Source organism: Chlorocebus sabaeus, chromosome 2 (assembly GCF_047675955.1).
Source record: "Chlorocebus sabaeus isolate Y175 chromosome 2, mChlSab1.0.hap1, whole genome shotgun sequence".
In the NCBI taxonomy this organism is placed as follows: domain Eukaryota; kingdom Metazoa; phylum Chordata; class Mammalia; order Primates; family Cercopithecidae; genus Chlorocebus; species Chlorocebus sabaeus.
The window spans coordinates 58,204,522-58,228,836 of NC_132905.1; the positions used below are offsets into that span (position 1 = coordinate 58,204,522).

The 24,315-nt window shown below is 40.9% G+C and overlaps 1 protein-coding gene across 5 annotated transcripts in view; it reads left to right on the forward strand.

Moving 5' to 3' along the window:
* Positions 1-24,315, forward strand: part of CFAP61 (cilia and flagella associated protein 61) — a 282,902-nt gene that overhangs the window by 200,295 nt on the left and 58,292 nt on the right. For all 5 annotated transcript variants that reach the window (XM_073008639.1, XM_007961384.3, XM_007961391.3 and 2 more), the window contains 3 exons: positions 8,909-9,201; positions 19,869-20,196; positions 21,557-21,648. In XM_073008639.1, coding sequence (XP_072864740.1) covers positions 8,909-9,201; positions 19,869-20,196; positions 21,557-21,648 — 713 coding nt within the window. The remainder of the gene's footprint in view (positions 1-8,908; positions 9,202-19,868; positions 20,197-21,556; positions 21,649-24,315) is intronic.

Sequence of the window (24,315 nt, forward strand, 5' to 3'; positions counted from 1 at the left end):
TTTTTAAATACTTTAGCATGTGAGTTGGGGCAAGGGAGCCAAGGACAGTGAAAAATAGTTTCATCGTGTCCCATTGGCTGTGGTTGGGTGACTGGTCCCTCCGGGAACCACACCCTGAATCCTGGCAAACACCAGGGCTGACGTTACTGAAGCCCAGGGATGTGAGGGGAGAATGGTGGATGGAGTGTTCTAGAACAGTGTATATTGGGCATCAAGAACAAGAGATACTCCCAGGAGGAAGTCGGCTCTCCTTTGAACTTCTACCCATTGCAGACGCACGCAGATACCACCCCAAAGTGTAGCTCCTTCGCGCAGTCACTGTTTTATTTCACATCTTCTGCTTCCAAAGGAGAACACAGTGGTTCCGTGAGGGAATGAGTCCATCCGGAGGTCATGGTTTTCTGGGCTCTAGAGTTGGATGGATTTATATAAGTAAATTACCCTAAACTGTTAGAACTGCTCCAGTGCCATGGAGAAGAGCTGACATCACAGGCTCAAATGCTGCTTTCAACTGCAAACAAAACCTGGAGTGTTCTGCTGGGGGGTTTCCGATAGAACCCAGCAACCCAATACATGATAACAATTTATGGCACTAACTGAAACTAATTGAAATTCATCTGCTATTACCTCTGTACTTTCCATGAAAATGAAAAGTAGGATGAAAGTAAAGTAAAAAAAAAATAAACTGCCTTAATGGCTCAAAATGGGTCAATTATTTTCATCTTTAGCTAAATATAGTTTTCTGCCTTATTAAAAGCATGTTTATAGGAAAAGTATAACATTAAAATTCCATTGCATGCATCATCGAACAAAGCCTTTGTTATGTTATATCTAATATATTCTTCCCTTTTTATTCAGCAGAGCAGAATGAGACAGGTCACGTTTCGGGCATAGAAATCTTATGCTTTGACTTCTAAAAAGTAAAAAGAGCATTGTCTGGTTCTATTTGTGAGCAAGATATTTTATATATATATATACACACACACACATATATACATACACATATATATACACACATACACATATATACACACATATTTTTTTATTTATTTATAAATTTATATATATTTATATATATACGGCAGAGTCTTGCTCTGCCATCCAGGCTGGAGTGCAGTGGTGCAGTCTCAGCTGACTGAAATATCTGCCTCTCCGTCTCAAGTGATTCTCCTGCCTCAGCCTCCTGAGAAGCTTGGATTATAGTCATGCACCAGCACACTCGGCTAATTTTTGTGTTTTTGGTAGAGATGGGGTTTCGCCATGTTGGCCAGGCTGGACTCAAACTCCTAACCTCAAGCGATCCTCCCACCTTGGCCTCCCGAAGTCCTGGGATTACAGGCATGAGCCACCATGCCCAGCCTGTTTTTTAATAAGTGTTTATTTCACGATTTATTAATATTCTATGATTGCTACTTGAAAATATTTCATTATCTAGTTATTTGCTGAAGATATTTACCCATGTAAAATGCCAGTTGGAGTATATTTTAGTAACGTGTTACACATCCATCTGCAAGTGTACTGCAGTGCTATGAGACCTGGTTTTGAAATAGACTCATGGGGTTTGAGTCCTGCTGACTCACTTGCTTGCCATGTGACCTTGAGCTCAAGATTTAACCTCTCTGTACCTTGTTTTCTGGATAAAATGATAAATCCTGTCTCACAGGCCTGTTCTGAGGATGAATGAGTCATATGTAACCACTGTATGTCTCTTTTGAAGCAGAAAAATGAAATATAATTATTCATTAAAATACAAAAGAATAGGTAAATATGCATAGACATAATTTAAAATATATAAACTATAAAATGTAGCACATAATTCTTGTTTCTTTGACCTTAAAGATATAATAACTATGAAGAAAACTTCATGTTAATATTGTGTGCATAAATCCTGAATTTATTTCTTATATTCTTGAGATCTAACTTCATGGCCAGACCACCAGACCAGCAAATCTTTCCCTCCAAGTCCTGATTCTCTCCTTGGAGAAGCTTCATCTTTATAGCATTGAGTGTGACCATGAAATGGCAGCAGAGCACAATTTCCAAGTGTTTAAAAGTAAAGCACTCAGTTCAAAAGAATAAAATGACTTTTTAGCATCTACTAAAAATAATTTATTTAAAAGTTGTCCCATTACTTTTAGGGTACATCTATGACTAAAAAAATTAGCACTTTATTTTACTTCTTGAACTTAATGGGGAAATCAACTTAGTTTTCCTTTCCTGCAAAGTCATACCTTTAATTACTTGTTTTCTAACTCCTGAAACTCTTACATACTGCCTTCAGGAACTAGGATGATGAAACTGGCATTTTTTCCCCTTGATTAACATAAATTGAAGAACTTCCTGAATCTTGCTGCATTATTCTTTTTTAGACAGAGTCTGTCTCTGCCACCCACCAGTGGCACAACAGCAACCTCCGTGCCCTGGGTTCAAGCGATCCTCCTACCTCAGCCTCCTGAGTAGCTGGGACTACAGGTGTGATCCACTATGCCCAACTAATTTTTGTGTGTTTTTAGTAGAGATGGGGTTTCACCATTTTGGTCAGGCTGGGTTCAAACTCCTGACCTCAAGTGATCTGCCAGCCTCAACCTTTCAAATTGCTGGGATTACAGGTGTGAGCCACCGAACCCAGCCCCAAGTTGAAACTTTAAAGTGTGATCACCTTATGTGCATGGTCACTATCAAAGTTGCTGATTTGTTCATTTACACCTTGAGAGGCCAAGGTGGGAGGATCACTTGAAGTCAGGATTTTGGAACCAGCCTGGCCAACATAGCAAGACCCCATCTTTACAAAATTTTTTTTTTTAAAAAACTAGCCAGGCATAGTGGCATGTGGCTGTAGTCCCAGCTACTCAAGAGGCTGAGACAGGAGGATTGCTCGAGCCCAGGAGTTTGAGACTGCAGTGAGCTGTTGTTGTACACTACACTCCAGCCTGAGTGACAGCAAGACCCCATCTTAAAACAAAACAAAAACAAAAACCGAAAAGATAGTCTGTACATTTCTACCAGCATTTTAATTAGCAAGTGCTAGTGCCCTTCAGTCTGAAGTGGGGAATCGACAGCTCACGCAGGTATTGACTGCATCATCACTTCCCCCTCTCTCTCCTTGGTTGGGCTGTTGACTCTGGCACCCTCCTTCCTCTAGGAAGCACCCTTGCACATTCTGTTTCAAAGGCTGCCACTGGTTAGCAGTGAGAGAATGACTTCAAGCTCCTTCTTGCTTGCCAGCTTTAATTTCAGGAGCTTCCTCACAGTCGCCTTTTTACGGGCGCTCTACCTGGACCCTACTGCCCATCTCAGATCTGCAATCAGAGTAATGCATGATTTATTCCCTAAAAGGAGCAACAAAGATTGGTCTTCCATGAAAACTGCCATGGTTATATTCCCTTATCCTTTATGAGGAATCCACCCAGAGTGTTCTGTCGTTGGTTATTTGCCATTTGAAAGTGGGGCAGCCCATCCTTTACCTCTGTCACCTGTTAAATCGAGAGCAAAAGCTGGTCATTTCTCATCTGTTAGGTAAGCTTATCTGGGAAGGAAACGGTGACTAAATCTTTCAGCATAAAACTGATATCCAGGGAAATCATCAGTTTTCCCACTCTCCTTTCTTTATGTGTGTCTAGAAACTTCAAAACAGTGTATGTGATATCCCAGTAATGTGAAGGAAGCCCCTGCACTGTGTTATCTACCTCCTTGTAAATATTTGCAAGGGCTCCATGCATTATAAAGTACACAATGGTAGGTATACATGGATTAAATTCATCTTTAATATGGGCATACTATGTATCCAAAAAATTAAAATTTAAATAAATAAATTCATATTTCATTAACTGAAGTTTTCCGGTTTATGAAAAGCATGCTGTAGGCCGGGCGTGGTGGCTCATGTCTATAGTCTTAGCACTTTGGGAGGCCGAGATGGGTGGATCACTTGAGGCCCAGAGTTCACTGCCAGCCTGGCCAACACGGTGAAACCCCATCTCTATTAAAAATATAAAAATTAGCCGGGTGTAGTGGTGGGTGCCTGTAGTTCTAGCTACTTAGGAGGCTGAAGCATGAGAATCACGTGAACCCAGGAGGCAGAAGTGGCAGTGAGCCGAGATGGTGCCACTGCACTCCAATCTGGGCTACAGAGTGAGACTCTGTCTCGAAACTAATTAATTAATTAAAAACTGAAATAAAAGCATGCTATCAAAGAACATATGTCATGGTCCCCATAACTGGGGCTGTCTCACCTGTCTATACAGCCGCCACGCTGTTCTGTGCCAGTGGAGGCTCAGCCACCCACTGGACACACGGGGACCCGTAACTCTCAGCCCCAACACCTCCCTCAGGCACAACCAACAGAGTGTCCCCCCGCGCCGGTCATTATTCACTTGCCTTCGGTTCATCCCACCCAGCAGCTGCTTTCTCTCACCTACTTTTAAACTCTTTCTTCCTTCTAACTCTTACCCAGGGATTCAGGAAGATCTGTTTCTCTGAGGCACCTACTGTTTGACTGTGTCTCTGCCTCCCTTTGTTTCTCTCTCCATTTCCTTCCTTCCCCATCTTTCCTTCTTGATTCAGCCCAAAATTGACTTAAACATTGCGACATGAGTTACCCAACTGCTACTTCCATATAAAATATAAGAAAGCCTGGTCATCCAACGTCACATTTACATCTAAAAGAAAACCAGGGGTGGAAATCTCTCAAACTCCTACAAATTCCCAGAAATTGTATCAGCCTCCTGAGTAACTGGGACTATATATATTTTTTTTTTTTTTTTTTTTTTTTTTTTTTTTTTGTGGAGACGAGGCTATGATGTGTTTCTCAGTCTGGTCTCAACCCCCTGGCCTCAATGAATCCTCCTGCCTCAGCCTCCCAAAGTGCTTGGATTACAGGCATGGGCTACTACACTCAGCCCTGTCTTTCTTTAAATAGCACATTAAAGGTGTAATTTCTTGTTTCCCTGAGCTTAAATGCCACCAATATGACAGGAGTAGTATTTAATATCTATAATTTGTTGTAGGCATACACAATTTTGGTTACATTAGGGACTATGTGGGATTTCATGAGCCTACACTGGAAATCTAATAACCAGATTGAACATTGTTAAGGGGAACATATTTCTGTCTTACAAATCTCAGGTGTATAGCCCATTCTGTGACTGGATAGTTCTTATAATACCAACTTAGTAGTGAATACCAAGCAGAAATAGGTGGTGGGAAAATCTGGCTACAGTGAGGTCGTTTGGTGTTAAATATTTAGAGGGCCCAAAAGCATAATCCAGCTAGCAGGAAGAAAGTCTTAGGATCAGCAATCTAATAAATCTCCGACATATATCCACGTATCTGGTCAGGAAACACAATACTATGGTGGTAATTACAGTCGCATCCAGTGTAGGCCAGGCACTGTGCTAGGCTCCAGGGATAACATGATGGGAAGGGCAAACATGGACCTTACAGTCCAAACAAGTCATCTCGCCAGGAAGCCTGGCTATAGCCTGGGTGTGTAGGCCATGGTGAGTGCTGGAAAGGAAAGGTGGAGACCACCCGCGGGCCTGCTGGGGTCTCACCTACCTGGCGGCTGGACAGTCTGTGGGGCCCAGATAGAGCCACAGGCAGGCTAAGGCCTTGACATGGGTTCTTCAGAAGCACTGGTTCCAACTCATCCATATTAGTAAAATTGCTCTGATAATTATAAGTAATCATATTTTTAAACCAGTTTGATTTGTCCCAAAATGAATAATCAAAGTATTTGTCTACTAGGCTTTTTTTCTGGAGGGGGCCCCAAAATATAAGACTTTGGTTATTCTAAGTGTTATCACCATGCTTATATTTTGCTGTATGACAACATTATATATGGGCATTTGAGTGAAGCCCATGTTATTGTTCACAGTTCTAAATGCTATTGTTATCGATAATGATAACAATATGAGAGATTGTGTATAAAAGTACCTAACTTTGTGCCTGGCATAGCGGAGTCCAGAGATAAACATGAACTGGATCTAAAAATCCTTTACAAAGTAAATGTGAGCAGTGTTGCAGAAAGAACTCACAACTGCACAAAGATGATGAAAAGAATAATCTCCCACAGAACGGAGATATTTAAAGGCAAGATATTGGGTCAGACGCAGAGGCTCACGTCTGTAATCCCAGCACTTTGGGAAGCCAAGGTGGGGAGATCACTTGAGGTCAGGAGTTCAAGACCAGCTTGGTCAACATGTCGAAACTTCGTCTCTACTAAAAATACAAAAATTAACCTGGCATAGTGGCACGGGCCTGTAATTCCAGCTACTCAGGAGGCTGAGGTGGGAGAATGACTTGAACCCAAAAGGTGGAGGTTGCAGTGAGCTGAGATCGCACCACTGTACTCCAGGCTGGGCAACGGACAAGAGATGTCTCAAAAAATAAAAATGAAAATAAAAAAAGGGCAAGAGGTGGACCTGGTCAAGAATAGTAGGCCATCTTACATATTAATAGCTAGTTTTTATCATGTTTTGTTATATTTGTGGAGGAATGTGATTTGATGTGTAACATGTTCTTATTTATTTAATATAACAGATTATATTATCACAACACTCTACTATATTTTATGGGAAATGAGAGAACTGTAACTAGTCATAGAAAACCTGTTTAAATGAAAAGTTTGAGATGAAATCACACAGGCAGTCATCTTCTATATGACCATGCTGGTTTGCACTGCCGGTCAGTAAATATTCATCCTTCTCTCCCTGCTGTGTGGGCAGAGTGGACGTCCTCACTTCCGTGCTCATGCACATGGCCATGACACTTACTTTGGTCAATGGGATGTTAGTGGATGTGATGTGGGCGGAGGCTTGACATGTGCCTGGGCCCTTGTGCTTGCCTTTCTGTGCACCTGCATTTCACCATAAATAGAAAATGCCTCAGGTAACTGTCAGTCCAAGCAGGATGAAACACATATGGTGCAAACAAACCCAGCCACAACCTGGAGCCATATCAGCTGACATCAGTCCGCCCCTAGGTATGTAGACCACCTACAACATGCTGCTTGTTGTTTGACATGGAGTTTTGACGTGGTTTGTTACGCACCATTGCTATGATGATAACTGACTCTTAAGATAACTAAAGTCTTATATTTTTGTTAGGGAATTTTGTTTCAAATTAAACATAAAGATAGCCAAAACTGTTTAGAAGTCACATTATCTAGAAATAAACCTCTAATTTTGAAATTAGAGGTTTTACAAAATGTATTACCTTTGGAATTGAAAAGTATCATCCTCTCCAGCTGCCTGCAGTCCATGGACCACGCTCGCTGGATCAGAGAGCTCTCCAAACCCCAGCAGCACCACAGGCCCAGTTTTCCATGAGCCTGTGAAGAAAAAGTCCAGCTCACAGCAGAGCTGCTAACAGCTCTCATGAAAGAGAGCGGAAAATACAAAATCCTTAGCTGTGTGGGATCTAAACACACTTAAATTCGTTCAACTGAAAATGAATATTGTTTTGGCTTGCCTATTTCAAAAGGACAGAAGACCTCAAACCTTTGACAGTTTTCGGTTCAAGTTTTGCCTTTCTTGGCAGGCTGATTCTTTGTTGTGCCAGACAGCCAAGATTCATGTTTTGTAGCAGGTGGTAGCCTCAATAATTTAAGCAAAATGTTGCCTCTTTCAGCCAAGGAAAATGCAGCTCACCGAGGAATGTTGCATTTGAGCATCTGAACAGAGTGGGAGTCATAGCCACAAAACCGTCCTAGCGTCCTAGCGAAGGCAGGAATGGAGAGACTCCACTCCCTCACTTCAGTACCTTCTTGGCTTTCCATAGATGAAGAGCAGGGAGTGTAGGAGAACTTTCTAGATGCTGTTAGCTTCCGAGAAGCCATCTGAAAGTTACTGTAGTTTATTTTTCCTAAGCAAACAAGACAAACCATCACACCTCCTTTCAGTTTTAGATTGAAAACAATTTGGGCATGATTTCCTCAACCAAATTGAATTAATACACTTGCTATTTATTTTGGCTTGTAAAATTCCTTTTCATACTATTTCATGAACAGGAGAAAAACAGAGAGACATTCAACAAAGTGTACATTTTGTGGTAAAATTGGTATCTTACCTGGAAAATGAGTCTACAGCAGTTTATTTCTTTGTGAAAATTTGAAAATGCCAATTCAATGTCAAAAATAGCATATACTACATTTCATTAATTTAATAGTGTCATTGATCTTAAAACTGCTAAACTAGTAGAATAGCATATGTAATTACTTCTGTGGTCTTTTTGAGAAATGTAAATAGTATAGACTATCATCAAAATGCTCTTACACAAGGGAAATCTGTCAAGATTATTTTGTGATTTTATTTTTGCTAACCAAAATACTGTCCTTCAGTCTCTCTAGCTAGGTCTTGACACATGAAATTCTAAAACTCAGGGTTGAATATTTGTAAAATTATCTGTTGAAAAGCAGAATGTTCTAGCCTTTAATTCTCAAAAAAGGGAAAACTTCCTTGAAATCAATCCAGTTCAACATTTAGATATTAAAATATCAGTAACATCATGAGCATGAATATTTTTTGCCATTGCCTTTTTGTCTGTAAGGAAGAACTAATATACATTGCCAACATTAGTAATTTTTTTTCCCTAATAAGTATAGCAAATTGGGAACAAAAACAAGACAAAAGGTTTTTTTCTAGACAGTTTCTTTCAGCATAATTTCAACTTCAAATTAGAGGAACATAAACGAATGTCCTACTTCTGCATTAAAAGTATTTGACTACTTTGTGGGATGTTTTGTGCCGATTCTTTACTAAATTATCTTGGTCGCCGTTGCTAGGTAACACCCCTTGCTTCCTGCAGCTGAAAAATGAGAGGGTTATATGGAGCAGTTCGGCATTATTAGCATTTGACTAAGGTTTTTTGGTTTTCTGAACTGTATATCTTAGCGTTTTCCCTTCTTTCCTAGGGAATGTCATTGTCTATGGGAATACAATTGATACTTACACCACTGTGGAGACGCTCTTAAACCTTGGCGTGAGCGGCAGCCGCATCCACCTCGTGCAGCCCCCGCCCGCCTCCACCATCACCTGCATCAACAACTACTCGGTGGAGAGCGCCGTGGCGGACGCGCTGGCAGCCGCCGGAGTCACTATTTACCGGGATGCGATCCTGGCCCAGTGGAATGACGGCCTGCACCCAGACCCCATCTACAGCGCCTCCTTCACCACACCCACCAAGCCTTTTAGACTCCCGTGCTGTGTAAGTGGGTCCCTGCAAACCTCACTCACCAGCTAGGGACAGCCGACATCTCCAAGGGATTTGGGGGTTTGGAAGATTGCGGGCAGTGAATTTGGAATACCAGATGTTGGATTTTGTTTTCTGTGTGTTCGGATTACCTCTTGCTGGGTAACAACCCACCCCAGACTCAGTGGCATGAAGAAACAACAACGTTTATTATTCTTGTCTCTCCTGGATTTTTATTATTATTTTATTATTCTTATCTCTTCTGGCTTTGGCCAGACTCAGCTAGGAAGTTCCCACTTGAGGTCACTCATGCGGCTGAAGTCAGCAGTGGGTGGGCTGGAATTGTCTCAAAAACATAGCCACTCACGTGTCTGGCTGTTGATCCTGAATCAACTTTAGTTGCGATTTTCGCCACAACACTTAGAAGTGGCACCTTCATGGGCCTGGCTTCCTCACAACATGGTGGTTTGGGTCTGAGGGTAGAGCAGAGAGAGAGGCGGTGTCAGCTGTGTCACCTTGGATGGCCTGGCCTCGGAAATCAAGCAGCATTCTTCCCACCACGTTCTATTTGCTAGAGGCAAGTCGCTAGGACCAGCCCATATTCAAGGAGTGGGAAATTAGACCCTGCCTGTTCGTGGACAGGAGGTCAAAGATTTGAATGGAGAATGCCTCTCTTTACTGAGAGCTTGCCGTGCCCCAGGACATTCTGTCACCTCATCGGGACAGCTCTGTAAAGGGAAGTATCCCCAATTTACAGATGAGAACACCATGGCTCTAAGTCAGTGGCAGTGCTGGTTCCCTGCCCAGCCCAAGGTCTATGCTGCCATTAGCCTCTTAAGATTCTGGCAACAGCAGTGGTGAGTCTTTCCCCATGACACACAACCTCTGGCAGTGTGTATAGAGAGAGCACTTCCCTTTCCAGGTGGGTGACACCCTACCTTCCAGCCTGCGTCCTCAGAGTTTCCAGCTTAGGAGGTTCATAGAAGCCTGCAGGGAGGGAAGGAGGGAAGGGGCCGGTCCATCTCACTGAGAAGCAGGGGACCCTTGCTCAAAGGGGAGGCTGAAGTCAGTATGAGGATAATGGTTGTGTAAGCCAAGGGTGTGTGTTAGCGGTTGTGATAAAGAATGCCTGCTAACATCCAATGGGCAAGCCATTTAGGGGCAGGTGTTCACAGCAGGCCCTTACCTAGGAGTAGGGGGTGATCTTCCTAAGTAGGGCTTCTCACTAACAGGCTGCAAAGGATTGAGGATGGTGGGTCTCACCCCCACCCCAACCCAGAACTCAAAGGACAGGAGCTCAAAGCAAACCACTAAAAAGACTAAAAAGGAAGATTTTTTTTTAGAATCTCATTTTATCCTGAGATCCATGGAAATTTTGTATTCTACTCTGTAGTCCATTCATTTATTCATTCATTCCATAAATATTTATTGAACACCTGCTAGGTCCCAGGCTCTGTCCTAGGTGTTAGGGATGTAACAGTGAAAAAGACAGGACAAGTCTCCTTTATTTTAAAAAGTGATACTGTCTATACATGTATGTCATGACACCTATTTAAAACAGGAAATATCAAAATACTTTTGCCCAAATTTTCCCTCAAAAAAAATGGCAAACCTGGAAGATTGCCATGTTTATCCTGAAGCACCTCTGGAGGTGAGTGTGTGCCTTGCTCAGGAAGCAGAGGCCTGAGAAAACCTCCCCAAACATCCCATTGGGTAGCAGCTCTTCTGACCTTCACTTTCCTATTCAGATTAGAATCAAACTCCTGACAAAAACATCTGGCAAATTAAATTGACCCTTGAACACATGAGGAGTAAGGACACCAACCCTCTTCACAAAGTTGAAAAATCACATATAACTTTTGACTCTCCAAAAACATAGCTACTAAAAGCCTACTGATGACCAGAAGCCTGACTGATCACATAAATAGTTGATTATATGAAAACATATTTTGTATTTTATGTGTATTGTATCCTCTATCCTTACAATAAAGTAAGCTAGATAAAAGAAAATGTTGTTAAGACAATCATAAGGAAGAGAAAATATGTTTATTCTTCATTAGGTGGAAGTGGATCATCATAAAGTTCTTCATCCTCATTGTCTTCACACTGAGTAGGCTGAGGAGGAGAAGGAAGAGGAGGGGTGGGTCTTGCTGTCTCAGGGATGGCAAAGGCAGAAAAAAAATCTATGTGTAAGCATTTTCATCCTAACACTGTCTGGGTCAAACATTGGCCTGTTTGCTGTTGTATTCTTTCTCCTACCTTCCCTGGTCTGCTTGGTCTCACAAAGAATGGCCCCTGCAGATGACATTTCCCAGGCTCCATTATTCTCTGATTTTCATCTTTATTTGGCCAACAGTTTGTACCTGTGGGAGATTAGACATGGGAAGCGGGGAGTTCAGGGTAGGTATCTCTCATACTGTCTGCTTTGGGCAGCATCTGTCAGGGCATTAAGCATCTTTTGGTAGGGATGAATGTGTCCATCTTCTTCACAGTGGTCTTGGTGTCATGGCTTGAATTACGTCCCCCAGAAAGATATGTTGATGTCCTGACCCCCAGTACCAGTGAACATGACCTTATTTGTTAATAGAACCTTGGTCGATGTAAGCAAGTAAAGAGAAAGTCATCCTGGATCAAGGTGGGCCCTGAATCCAATGACTGGTGTCCTTAAATAGATTTGATGGCATACAGAGACACACAATGAAGAAAACCTCATGACAGTGGAGGCAGAGGTTGATGTGATGGCAGCTGCAAGTTATGGAATGGCAGGAATTGCTAGCAACCTCCAGGAAGTAGGAAGAGGCAGGGAAGGCTTCTTCCCTAGAGCCTCTGGAGGGAGTATGGTCCTGACAATACTTGGATTCTCCAGAACTGTGAGAGAATAAATTTCTCTTGTCTTGAGCTACTCAGTTTGTGGTACTTTATTACAGCAGCCCTAGGAAACTAAAGCAGGTGATATCACAGTGTATGTACCTACTAAAACTATGATTTTTATAACCAGAATCTTACATTATATGCTATTTTTCTATTTGGCTTCATTTACTCAGCATAGTGATTTTGAGATTTCATATAGTTCCATGCATCAATAATTCATTCTTTTTTATGGCTAAGTAGTAGTCCATTGTATGGATATATTGTGTTGTGTTTATTCATTTGCCTGCTATGTACATTCTGGTACATGTCTTTGTGTGGATAATATTTTTATTTCTCTTAGCTATAAGCCTAAAGAATGTCTAAATTCTTTGGTAGGTGAATATTGACCTTTTAAGAAGTCGCCATGTTGCTCTCCAAAGTAGCTATACCATTTTACATTTCCATCAGCAATGTATGGGAGTTCCAGATGGTCCATATTCTTGTCAGCACTTGGTATTGTCAATCTAATTTTAGCCACTCTTGTGGGTGTGACATGATGTGTCACTGTGTTTTTTAAATTTGTGCTTTCCTGATGATTAATTATGTTTGGCATCTTTTCATTTTTTTGGTAGCCATTAGTATTTCTCCTTTTTGTGAAGTGTTCAAGCTATTATAAATGTATTCAAAATTTTGAAATTTCCAATTGATCACTGCAAGTTTACAAAATGCAATTTACTTTGTGTATAAACATTGTAACTTGAAACTGCTAAATTCTCTTATTAGCTTTTGTAGTTTTTTAGGTCCATAAACATATCATGCAAATAGGGGCAGTTTTACTACTTTTCTGATGTTTAGGTCTTTTCAGTTACTTGCTTTATTCTACTCACTAGGACCTACAGTGCAATGTTTAATAGAAGTGGGGGAAATAGACATCCTTGCCTTGTTCCATATCCCAGAGAGAACTTTCAGGCTTTCACTATTAAATATGAGAGAATTTGGCTGTGGATTTTTCTTTGGTGCTTTTTATCAGACTGAAGAAATAACCTTCCATTCCTAGTTTGTTTAGAGGTTTTATCATGAATGACTGTTGAATTTTGTTAAGTGAACTTTCCATATTTCTTAAAAAGAAATATGGAAATTTTCTTCTTAATTCTTTAATACACTGAATTACACTGATTGATTTTTTAAAATGTTCAGTCAACCTTAAATCTTTGGAATAAAACTTAATTGGTCATAATGTATTATCTTTCTATATTCTTAAATTTTACTTGCCAATATGTTTTAAGAATTTTTGAAACTATTTTTTAACTATATTCATGAGGGATGTTAATCTATAATTTTCTATTTTAGTAATGTCCTTGTAAGGTTTTGGTGTTCAAGCTGTGTTGGCCTCATGCAAAAAATTTGGGCAATGTTCCCCTCCTTATTTATTTTCTGAAAAGGTTTGTGCAAGATTGTTATTTTTTCTTTCTTGGATGTTTGACAGAATTAACCAGTGAAACAATCTGGGCATGGAGTTTATATTGTTGAAAGGCTTTTGATAACAAATTCATTTTTTTAACTAGATAAAAGGCTACTCAAATTTTCTGCTTCTTCTATAAATTTTTGTAAGTTGTAATTTTTAAGAAATTTGTCCATTTCATTTACATTTGTCAAATTTGTTGACATTAAGTTTTTCACATATTATTGTATTATCTATTTGATGTCTAGGATCTGTAGTAATAACCCCTCATTTATTTCTGAGATTGGTGAATTGTGTTCAGTGTCTCTGACCCTCTCTCTGTTTGCTGCCAGTCTCTCTCTCTCTGACTCTCTTTCTCTCTCTCCCCCAGTGTAGATAGGGATTTATCAATATTATTGATCTTTTTCAATTAACCAGCTTTTGAGTATATTAATTTTCTCTATTATCTGTCAGTTTTCTCCTCCATTGATTTCTGCTCTTAATTATTTTCTTCCTTCTTCTTGCTTTGGATTTACTTTACCCTTCTTTTTTCTAGTTCCTTAAGGTAGAGCCTTAAGTTGTTGATTTATATAAGCATTTCAGCTGTAAGTTTTCCATTATGTTTGAGCTGCATCCCATAAATTTGTATGTTAACTTTTAATTACCACTTAGTTCAAAATATTTTCTAATCTCCCTGTGATTCTTTATTCAACCTTGGATTATTTAGAACTGCACTAATATTCAAATATTTAAAGTTTTCCTAAATATTATATTTTTAATTGATTTCTAGTGTAATGCTGTTGTGATCAGAGAACAGTGTTTTGACATTTAGAGACAGGGACGGTGGCTCACACCTGTAATCCCAGCACATTGGGAGGCCGAAGCGGGCAGATCACTTGAGGTTAGGAGTTCAAGACCAACCTGCCCAATGCGGTGAAACCCCATCTCTACTAAACATATGAAAATTAGCTGGGCATGGTGGTGCATGCCTGAAATCCCAGTTACTCGGGAGGCTGAGGCAGGAGAATTGCTTGAACCTAGGAGGTGGAGGTTGCAGTGAGTCCAGATGGCGCCACTGCACTCCAGCCTGGGTGACAATGCAAGACCCTGTCTCAAAAAAAAAAAAAAAAAAAAAAAAAAAAAAATTGAGACTTGTGTTATGTCCAAGCATATTGAGTAACTTTGTGAACGTACAAGGAATATGTATTATGTGCTTGAGTTTAATGTTCGTTCATTATGGTTGATAGTGATGTTCGATACTCATAAGTCTTTACTGATATTTTTATCTCATTCTATTAATTGCTGAGAGAAGGGTATTACAATCTCTTGCTATTATTTTGGAAGTTTCTGTTTTTCCTTTTAATACTTTTGATTTTTGCTTTATCTTCTTGGGGGCTCTGTTATTAAGCCCATGAGCATTTATAGTTGTTATATCTGCCTTGTGAATTGTGCCTTTTATCATTATGAAATGTCCCTCTTTATCTCTGATATTTAATAATATTCCTTATCTTAAGGTCCAGATTATCTGATATTAATATGACCATTCCATTCTTCTTATACTTGCTGTTTACATGATATATTTCCCATCCATTTACTTTCTACTTATCTGTGTCTTTGTGTCTGAAGTGTGTCTCTTGTAGGCATCATAAAGATTATATTAATGTTTGTAGTGCTGCATGACAAATTACCCCAAACTTAACAGCTTAAAACAACATCCCTTTACTAGTTTATAGCTCCATCAGTCAGAAATGCAGGCAAGGTGTGGCTGGCTTCTCTGCCTAGGGACTCTCAAGGCTAAAATCAAGGTACCAATCAGGCTGCATTCTCTTTGGAGCTTGAAGTCCTCTTCCAAGCTTATGTGATAGTAATAGAACTTAATTCCTTGCAGCTGAGGACAGGAGTCCCCACTTCCTTGCTGGTCCAGCCAGGGGCTACTCTCAGCTCCTAGAGGCCTTTCATATTTCTTACCTCATGGCCCCTTTCATCTCACATCCAGCAACAGAGTATCTTACTCATGTCAAATTCCCTTCACATTTCAAATCCTTCTTCAGGAAAAGCCTGGTCCCTTTTAAGGGTTTACCTGATCAGGTCAGACCCACCAAGCATGATCTCCCTGTCTAAAGTCACATGTGCCATATAACATCACCTTATACTTTCACAGTTCACACTTGTACTTAGGGAAGAGGTGGGAATCTTGGGAACCATCATAGACTTCTAACTACCACATGCTTTTTATCTTCTCTATCTCTGCATTTTATTTAAAGTACTTAGACCGTTAATATTTAATGTAATTACTGATATGGTTAGATTTAGGTCTACCATTTTATTATTTGTTTACTGTTCGTTCCCTCTTCTTTCTTTTGTGTTCCCCCTTGCCTGCTTTCTTTAGGATTATTATTTTGTAGTAGTCTATTTTGATTGACTTTTTAACTATATCTTATTTTTTAGTGATTGCTCTGTGGATTGTAATACATATTAGCAATCTTTCATGTTCAATAGAGTTAATTTTGTACCATTTCACATAAAATGTAAAAACCTTGCAGCTATGCAGTTCCTTCTCCCCATATTCTGGATGTCCATTTTGTTAATAGCTATCCTGTATGTTACATCTACAAACACTGAAAAATCAGTAAGGCAATATTGTAATCTTTGTTTAAGGTCATTTATATATTGAAGAATTAAAAAGAATAGTCTTTTATAGATACCCAGATATTTACTAATTTTCTTGTTCTATCTTCCTTTTTGAAAATCCAAGTCTCCCATCAGCCAAAACAACCTTCAGAGCATTTATTGTATTGTAGGTCTGCTAAAAAGTAATTCTCTAGTTTTACTCCATCTGAAAATATATGTTGCTTTCATTCTTAACGTTTATTTTCACCAAATATAGAATTCTGGGCTTACAGGTTATTTTTTCCCAGCACTTTGAAGATGCTTTTCCACCATCTTCTGACATCCATGAATGTTAAATCTACGATCATTTAAAACATTTCCCTATATGTCATTTTCCACCAGCTGCTTTCAAGGTTTGCTCTTTATCCTTGGTTTTTAGCAATTTGATGCTGCGGGTATTCTGTGTTTATTATGTCTCTAAGCATTTTTTTTAATTTGTCTTGTTTGTGGTTCACTGAATTTCTCAAATCCATAAATTTATGATTTTCACTAAATTTTAACAAGTTATTGGCCATTCTTTCTTACCCCATTCTTCTCTCTTCTCTTTCTGGGATTCCAATTACATATCTGTTAAGAGTTTTTTGTATTGTTCCCTGGGGCTCTAAGGCTCTGTTTATTTGTTTCAGTCTCTTTTTTCTCTTTCTCACTATTCTTCAAATTAGACAGTTTCTATTGATGTAACTTCGAGTTCACTGACTCCTCTATCATCTCTATTTTCTATTAGGGCATAAGATGACTGCAGCTCACTCTTTTTTTTAAAAAAAAAAAGGCCTCTAAATTGAAGCCAGACACAGTGGCTCACGCCTATAATCCTAGCACTTTGGGAGGCCAAGTTGGGTGAATGGCTTGAACTCAGGAATTCAAGACCAGCCTGGGCAACATGGTGAAGGCCGTCTCTACAAAAAATACCAAAAAAGTAGCCGGGTATGGTGGCAAGCACCTGTAGTTCCAGCTACATGGCAGGGGCTGAGGTGGAAAGATCCCTTGAACCCAGGAGGTCAAGGCTGCAGTGAGCCGAGATCTTGCCACTGCCCTCCAACCTAGGTGACAAAGTGAGATCCTATCTTTAAAAAAAGACTCTAAATTGAATACCTGTATGTGGAAATGGAGAGAAAAGGTAATTTAAAAAGCAAACTTTTTCAAAACCTCTAAAATAAGGGAAATTATCCCCATCCTGGTCATTTCTCCAAGTTTTTACTGTAATACACAAGCTACCCAAACTTTTAAATATTAATAAGAATCCTCTTATATCAGAGTTTATAATTATGATCAGTGGGAGGACTCATCTCAGAAGGTTATAGCACCAAGGCAGAAGCAGAACTCTCTTGAAATTGATGTTTTGTCCCCACATCAAAGCCTCTCCACATCCTGCCTGAGAGTGGCACCTCCAGGGCTCTTACTTAGCAGGTGGTCCAGCCTCCAGCCAGGTTAGGCTGCAGTGACACTGGCTTTCGAGGCAGACTTCCCCATCTTGTTGGCATTCATCTCTCTAGTTAGATCATGAGCTCCATGCTTATGTTTTTCACCAAGACATTCTGGAGACCTTACACAGTGCCTGGCACAAGAAGTGTTTGTCTGAATGCATGAACGAATGAAGTGTATCAGACTACCAACACCCACCCTTCTCCCTAGCTAATCAAGGAGTTTTGCTGTCCTTAATCAGAATTGTCAGTATAAGTAGTCTTGAAATATGTACTCAGAACGTCAGTGTGGCCAGCCATTTCCACTTCCTGGTTGTACCCAATATGTATATTCCATTGGCATTACAGAAGCACATAGGCTGTATTTGCAAGGTCTGTAACTTGGAACACATGTTCCTATTAACAACGTTGGATTTGCTTATTTGGTTTTCAGTCTAGTCTACAAACTCCTATGAAACCCCAAATGTAGCCAAAATTGTGAATGCCTACACCAAAAGCATGTAAATAAACATTACTGCAATACTGGTAATCTTTAAAACCCAGAAAAACAGGAACTAGTATATTTAATGTGCTACTTAAATGAAAAGTAGGCTTAATTAGAAAAAGAAAATTGGGTAGGTAGAACTTCTATGAGGATGCTGAAGGAGACTTCTGAACATTTTCAAGGGCTCAAGAGGTTGATGGCACTGATTTTATTTGTAATTTAAATTCAAATCTGATATCTTTCTATATATTTATCTGGGTAGGAAATCTATTTTTTATAGAGATTGGGGAAAAAAATGAGAAAGCAAAAAAGGAGTGTAGGGAGACAGAAAGATTCAGAATCAGAGAGAGACTCAGAGAAATATATTTTCCTGTGGTCACCGTGTAAGAATTATAAGACAGAAAAAAAAGAAAAAGACTTGAAAGAAAGAAGCATCCTGGGATGGGATGAGACAACTGAGTGAATAAAGACAGGGCAAGGGCAGAGAGTCTGTCTGCCTGAGGGAGGACCAAGGACATCATAGAGATTGATGGATCTGAGTCCCGCTGTCCAATAGAACCTTCTTCAAGATGGAAACAGGCTGTATCTTCGCTGCCCAGTATGGCAGCCACTAGCCACCTACAGCTATTGAGCATTTGAAATGGGCTATTGCAACTGAGGAACCGAAGTTTTCATTGTATTTAACTTAAATTAATTTAGATGTAGATATTTATAGCTCTGCATGACTAGTGGCTACCACAGGATCAGAAAGCTCCTGGAACCATTCATGGGTGTGGGGCAGTAATACTGAAGGGGCTGGCTATCTCTTGCCCAGGGACAGCTGATGTCTGTACAGAATGAAACAGTTGAGGGGGGTAAAGCAGGAATGTGATGGAAGTGGGGAGATGACCATCAGTATGGTTGGGACCCATGTCTTATGTTCAGTTTTTAGCATGCTTTTGTTAAGGTGGCAGACTATTTTAGGTAAAAATAAAATCAATTGAACTTATTTCAATTGGTCCAACAACTAAAGACAAAAACAACTAACTTGCACTGCTTTAGTGACTTTCAACATCAGTGTGGAAGATGATGTCCAGATGAGCATAAGAAAACATTGAAATTTGAGCACAGAATGGAGAGGGCATACAAATAATTTCTAAGGAGCATGCAAAGGGGTTGGTGGCCCCTCTACTTACGGCACCCTCACACAGTGCCTGGCATATGGTAGGTATGCCATCAGTATTTCTTGAATGACCCTCTGTCGTATGAGAGCAGGAAGCAACAAGACAGGAACCCAGACCTAGTAGATACAGACACTGATGAAGCACCCATCTTCTCTGGAACATCATATAGGGACAAGCTTACTGGGTTTTAAAAGCTAGCAATGGGCAGTCTGAAAACTGAAGACTGGATGAGGTCAACCCAAGAAGGAACCTACAGAGACCCGAGTGTCGGACACAGGAAGGGGAAGAGGATGGAGGCTGAGCTAGAGCTGTTCAAAATGTAGGAGTGTGAGGGGAAGGCAGGGTCTGTACAAATGTAAACCCTCTTACATGGAAAACCACTCACACTTGTGAGAGACATTTTATCACCTGGCATCATTCTCTCCACTGGATGTCAAAATTGAGTGAATAAGAGTGACATTTGGGGATCTTAATGTGTTCTTCATACCCAAGATAATCTATCTCTCATACACACACAAACAACATGATAACAAACTTTTAGTATTTGTATTTTTGTGCCCCAAATAATAAAATGCCCTAGAGACTAGTCACACTCTTGGGAAGGTAAAACGAAGAGTGATAACTGAACATTGCTGTAATTGTTCATTTCGTAGATGTTCTTCAGCTTCTGTGAGAAGAATGTGGATTATGAAACATTTAAAGCCCTCAATGATTCATGTCTTGTGTATGATGGTCGACTTGTGATTGATGCCAACTTCCACACCAATGACATAGCCATCAGAGCTGCTGGCTCCCTCACCAAATTCTCCAATAGATACTACTCAAATGAGTGGACTCACAGCAACTTCAGTTCCAAAGAAATTGGCTTTCAGCTGGCAGCAGCTATGCTACATCTCTTTGATCCAACCCTTGAGCCTGTGACGGAGCCACCAGCTGATCTTGACCGGCTCATCCCCATGTACAAGGGAGCCAAGATTCAAGGTATACGAGTAGGCTTCCTTCTCCTTGATGAAGCCACAGATTAGGTAGGGGTCAGCAGTCAGGCCAGCCCTCCAGGTTTCTCTTAGGCTTGGGGAAAAGGCTCCTCCATATCTCAGTGGGTTGCCACAGAGACAGAGAAAGGGTCTGTCTAATTTCTGAGGCATTTATTACAAACCCAAAATTATTGTTGTTATGATTCTTTGCATTTGAGCATTTATTATGGACCACATCCTAAATGGGGTTCCCATTTTACAGATACGAAAACAGACAAGGGAATGATTATTAACTTGTCTGGATGTCCCACAGCTGGAAAGTGATGGTTTTCCCTGACATCTTACCCAAAACTTCCATTCTCACTATAAGTTCAGAGATGAGGAGACTCTTCCAGGCAGCCAGGCCTCAGCCTGCTCTGGGATGGATAAGCTTAACCATTTGCAGCTGTAAAGCAGTGCACTTTTATCCCGTAAACCTTTTTGGCCCCTAGGGAGGAGATGACTTCATGAGTAATGCAGGGTTCCTTCACTGTTAGGGTATGAGAAATACCTTTGAAAATGGTGTTTCTGAATGTTGTGGACCTTTTACCAGAAAAATGCACATATTTACAGAATTCCGTGTTCACTTCCGTGTTACATGTCCAGTACATGTACTCAGGTACATGACATTCCATTGACAGAAACCCAGTCCAGTCAATGGAATGTCAGATTACAGAAATGAAAGCCCCACATTCCATCCTTGACTTCCTCTTCCTAACTAGGCAGCCCCACAAGGTCTTGTTCTGCTTCTCTCTCTGGGTAAGACCTGAGAGAAGGTGGTGGCCGTGGGCAGGCAAGAGAAGGGAGGGCTGTCAGAAGCCAGAGCTGGCACAGGTCCAGACCTCAGGGACAAGCCAACATATTAAGAATTCGATGATGACAGTTTCTAAAACATTGAACAAAGAACTTTGTTGATTGTCCTAATTAAATTCAATTTTTTAATATTTTGGCTACATTTTGGAGAAGTGATGAGGAACAGGAATCCTATTTGCAACAATTTAAGGCTTCTAAAGGTCTTGATCTGGTTTTGGCAGATACAGATTAGAGGGCGGGGAGCTACGGATAATCACAGGATATACAAGATCGGCTTGGCATGTCCTGGAGCATTGGCGGCTACATTATGAGATATCGTGTCACATTCACATCAATTTGGTTAAATAAATGTCAACCACCCTGGGGAGTTCCTTGCTGTTGGTGGTACTTTAGTGGGAAAGTTTGAGGAGCATACACCACTGCAGGCATCTGTTTGTCCTGTGATGAAAATGTGAGCTCTGTTACTCACCTCCTTAACAATTCATTTGAAATGGAAAATTTGCCATCTCTTCTAGGGGGCATTCTTCCTGGGTCTTACCATTATCTGCATATTGCCAAGCCTGCCATTCCTACTCCCTTGGAGGTACAAATGGCACAGCCTAATTATGTAAGTATTGTTTCTGAATTTCATTTTACTTTCAAATACAAAACTTTGTTTATAAGAGGATGAAATTCTTTACTTGGAGTCTTTACTGTAATGTGTCGGTTCACGCATCAGAAGCCCACTGGGGTAATCGTCCCCCTAGATGGCCCTCAGTGACTCTCGTGACTTGGTCTTCATGCCCTTGTGTGGCCCCTCCCGCGCTGAGTAGGGCTGATCTGTGTAGCCAAGAGGATACTGGGGAAATGACTCTGTGACTTCCAAGGTCAGGTCAGGTCAGGTCAAGAAAGATACTACAGCTTCCAGCTTGCACACTTCTAGATGACTTGCTGCCATGCTGTAGGGACCCGTTGAGAGAGGTCCATGTGGCAAGGAATTGAGGGTTCCTGCACCAGCCATGATCAGTTTGCCAGGCAGATGAGCGTGCCACCTTGGAAGTGAATCCTCCAGCCTCATTCACGCCTTCAGGTGACTGCAGCCCCAGCCAACATCTTGACTGAAAACTTATGAAAGACCTTGAGCCAGAATCTCCTAGCCAAGCCACTTTCAGCTTCTGACTCCCAGAGACCGCGAGATAATAAAAATGTACTGTTGTTTTACACCATTACTTTTTTTAATAGACTTTATTTTTTAGAGCCATTTTGGTTTCATAACAAAATTGAGCAGAGGTAGAAAGATTTCCCATATAACCCCAATGCTTCAATAGACATATAGCCTCCCCCACTATCAACATCCCCCACCAGTGATCTATTTCTTACAATTAATAAACCTACACTGGCACATTATCAACCAAAGCCCGTAGTTGACATTAGGGTTCACTCTTGGTTTTGTACATTCTGTGGGTTTGGACAAATGTATAATGACACATATCCACCATTACAGGATCATACAGAGCAGCTTCACTGCCCTAAGAACCCTCTGTGCGCTGCCTGTTTGTCCCTTCCTCTGTCCTAAGGCCTGGCAACTACTGATCTTTTTACTGTCTCAGTCACTTTGCCTTTTCCAGAATGTCATATAGTTGGAATCATACAGCCTATAGTCTTTTCAGGTTGGTTTCTTTCACTTAGCACTATCCGTTTAAGCTTCCTTTGTATCTCTTCATGGCTTCATAGCTCATTTCTTTTTGGCACTGAACGATCCTCTATTGTCTGGATGTATCGGTTTATTTATCCATTCACCTACTGAAGGAAGTTAAGCCTCTACGTTTTGAGGCAACCTGTGATGCATTGATAGATAACTGAAATATCCACTTTCATGTCAATGGAGCAGGTAGATTGCTTAGCATCTGGAATGGCCATGGAGACCCCACTGTTTTCCTCTCCTCCAGGAAAAGCAGAAGCTGTGCAGTTGGGAATTCCCCTGTTTAAAGGACACAGGTGGTTGGTCAGTTGAAGAGCTCCTCTAATGAGATTCTCTGACCCGTGGTCCCAGCCCGCTGTGTGTTGTCATCTGGGGGTTTCCTTTTGGATATGTCACATTTGATTTTTAGTCAGTGAGGCAGACTGGAAGCTGTCTACTTAACTTCCATTCCCATTTTCTTCTCCTGAATATTTTTTAGGGTAAACAATATGACCAACCTAAATTAAACACATTTCCCACATTTCCTCAAGGACAGGGTCAGCCATGTGGCAGGTTCTAACCAATGAGATGTAAGTAGAAGCTCTTGGAAAATTCCTTAAATGGGGGCCTACTCAAATGGCACAGGCTATGGGCTCTTCACCCTTCAGGAAGTCTCAATCCCAGCTATTCCATTTCCTTCCCACGGACCTTGAACAAGTTCTTCAACGTCTCTGCATTTCTGGGATTGCTGGGGAGCATATATAAAGTAACATCGTCTGGAACAAAACAGGTAGCCAGTAAGTGATGAAGATGGCTGTTTTAATCATTATTCCAGATAAATAATGAAACCCAGTTCTTCCAGGAAAAGGGTAGATGCTGTATGTTTAAAACTTACTTCCCTTAGCCCTTTCCCAGATTCTTTTAGTTGTCCTGTACACATGGTCTGATGCAAAATTTTCTTATAATACAGGAAACCATAAGATCATAATAGTGTTCCAGTTTCTATTGCTGTATAAAAATCACTCAGTGGCATGAAGCAGCCATTTGATCCTGCTCACAGATCCTGTGAGTCAGGAATTTGGACAGGGCACAGTAGGCACAGCTTGTCTCTGCTTCACACTATCCAGAGCCTTAGATGGGAAGACTAGAGGGTTAGATCAATGGTCCGGATCATCTGAAGGCTCCTTTGCTAAATCTGAAGGCTTGTTATTCAGCAGGACTGGGATGACTCAAGGACCGGAAGTGCTCACCACGGCCTCCCGACCTGGGCTGTCCTCAAGTGCCTGGGCTTCCTCACAGTATGGTGGCCTCAGAGTAGCCAGACTGCTCACGTGGTGGCTCTGGGCTCCAAGTGCAAGTGTTGGTACTAGCAAGTTGGAAGCTGCATTGTCTTCTATGACCCACCCTCAAAAGTCACACAGCCTCACTTCTCCCACTCTTTCTGTTGGAGCAGTCACAGCAACCACCGAGATTCAAGAGGTGGGGGATAGAGAGTCCATCTCTCAAGACAGACAGTGTCAAGGTCATATTGCAGGATAGTGTGTGGGATGGGGAGACTGTCATGGCCATGTTTGGAAAGTACAATCTGCCACCAATGAGGTGGGGCATGAGGTA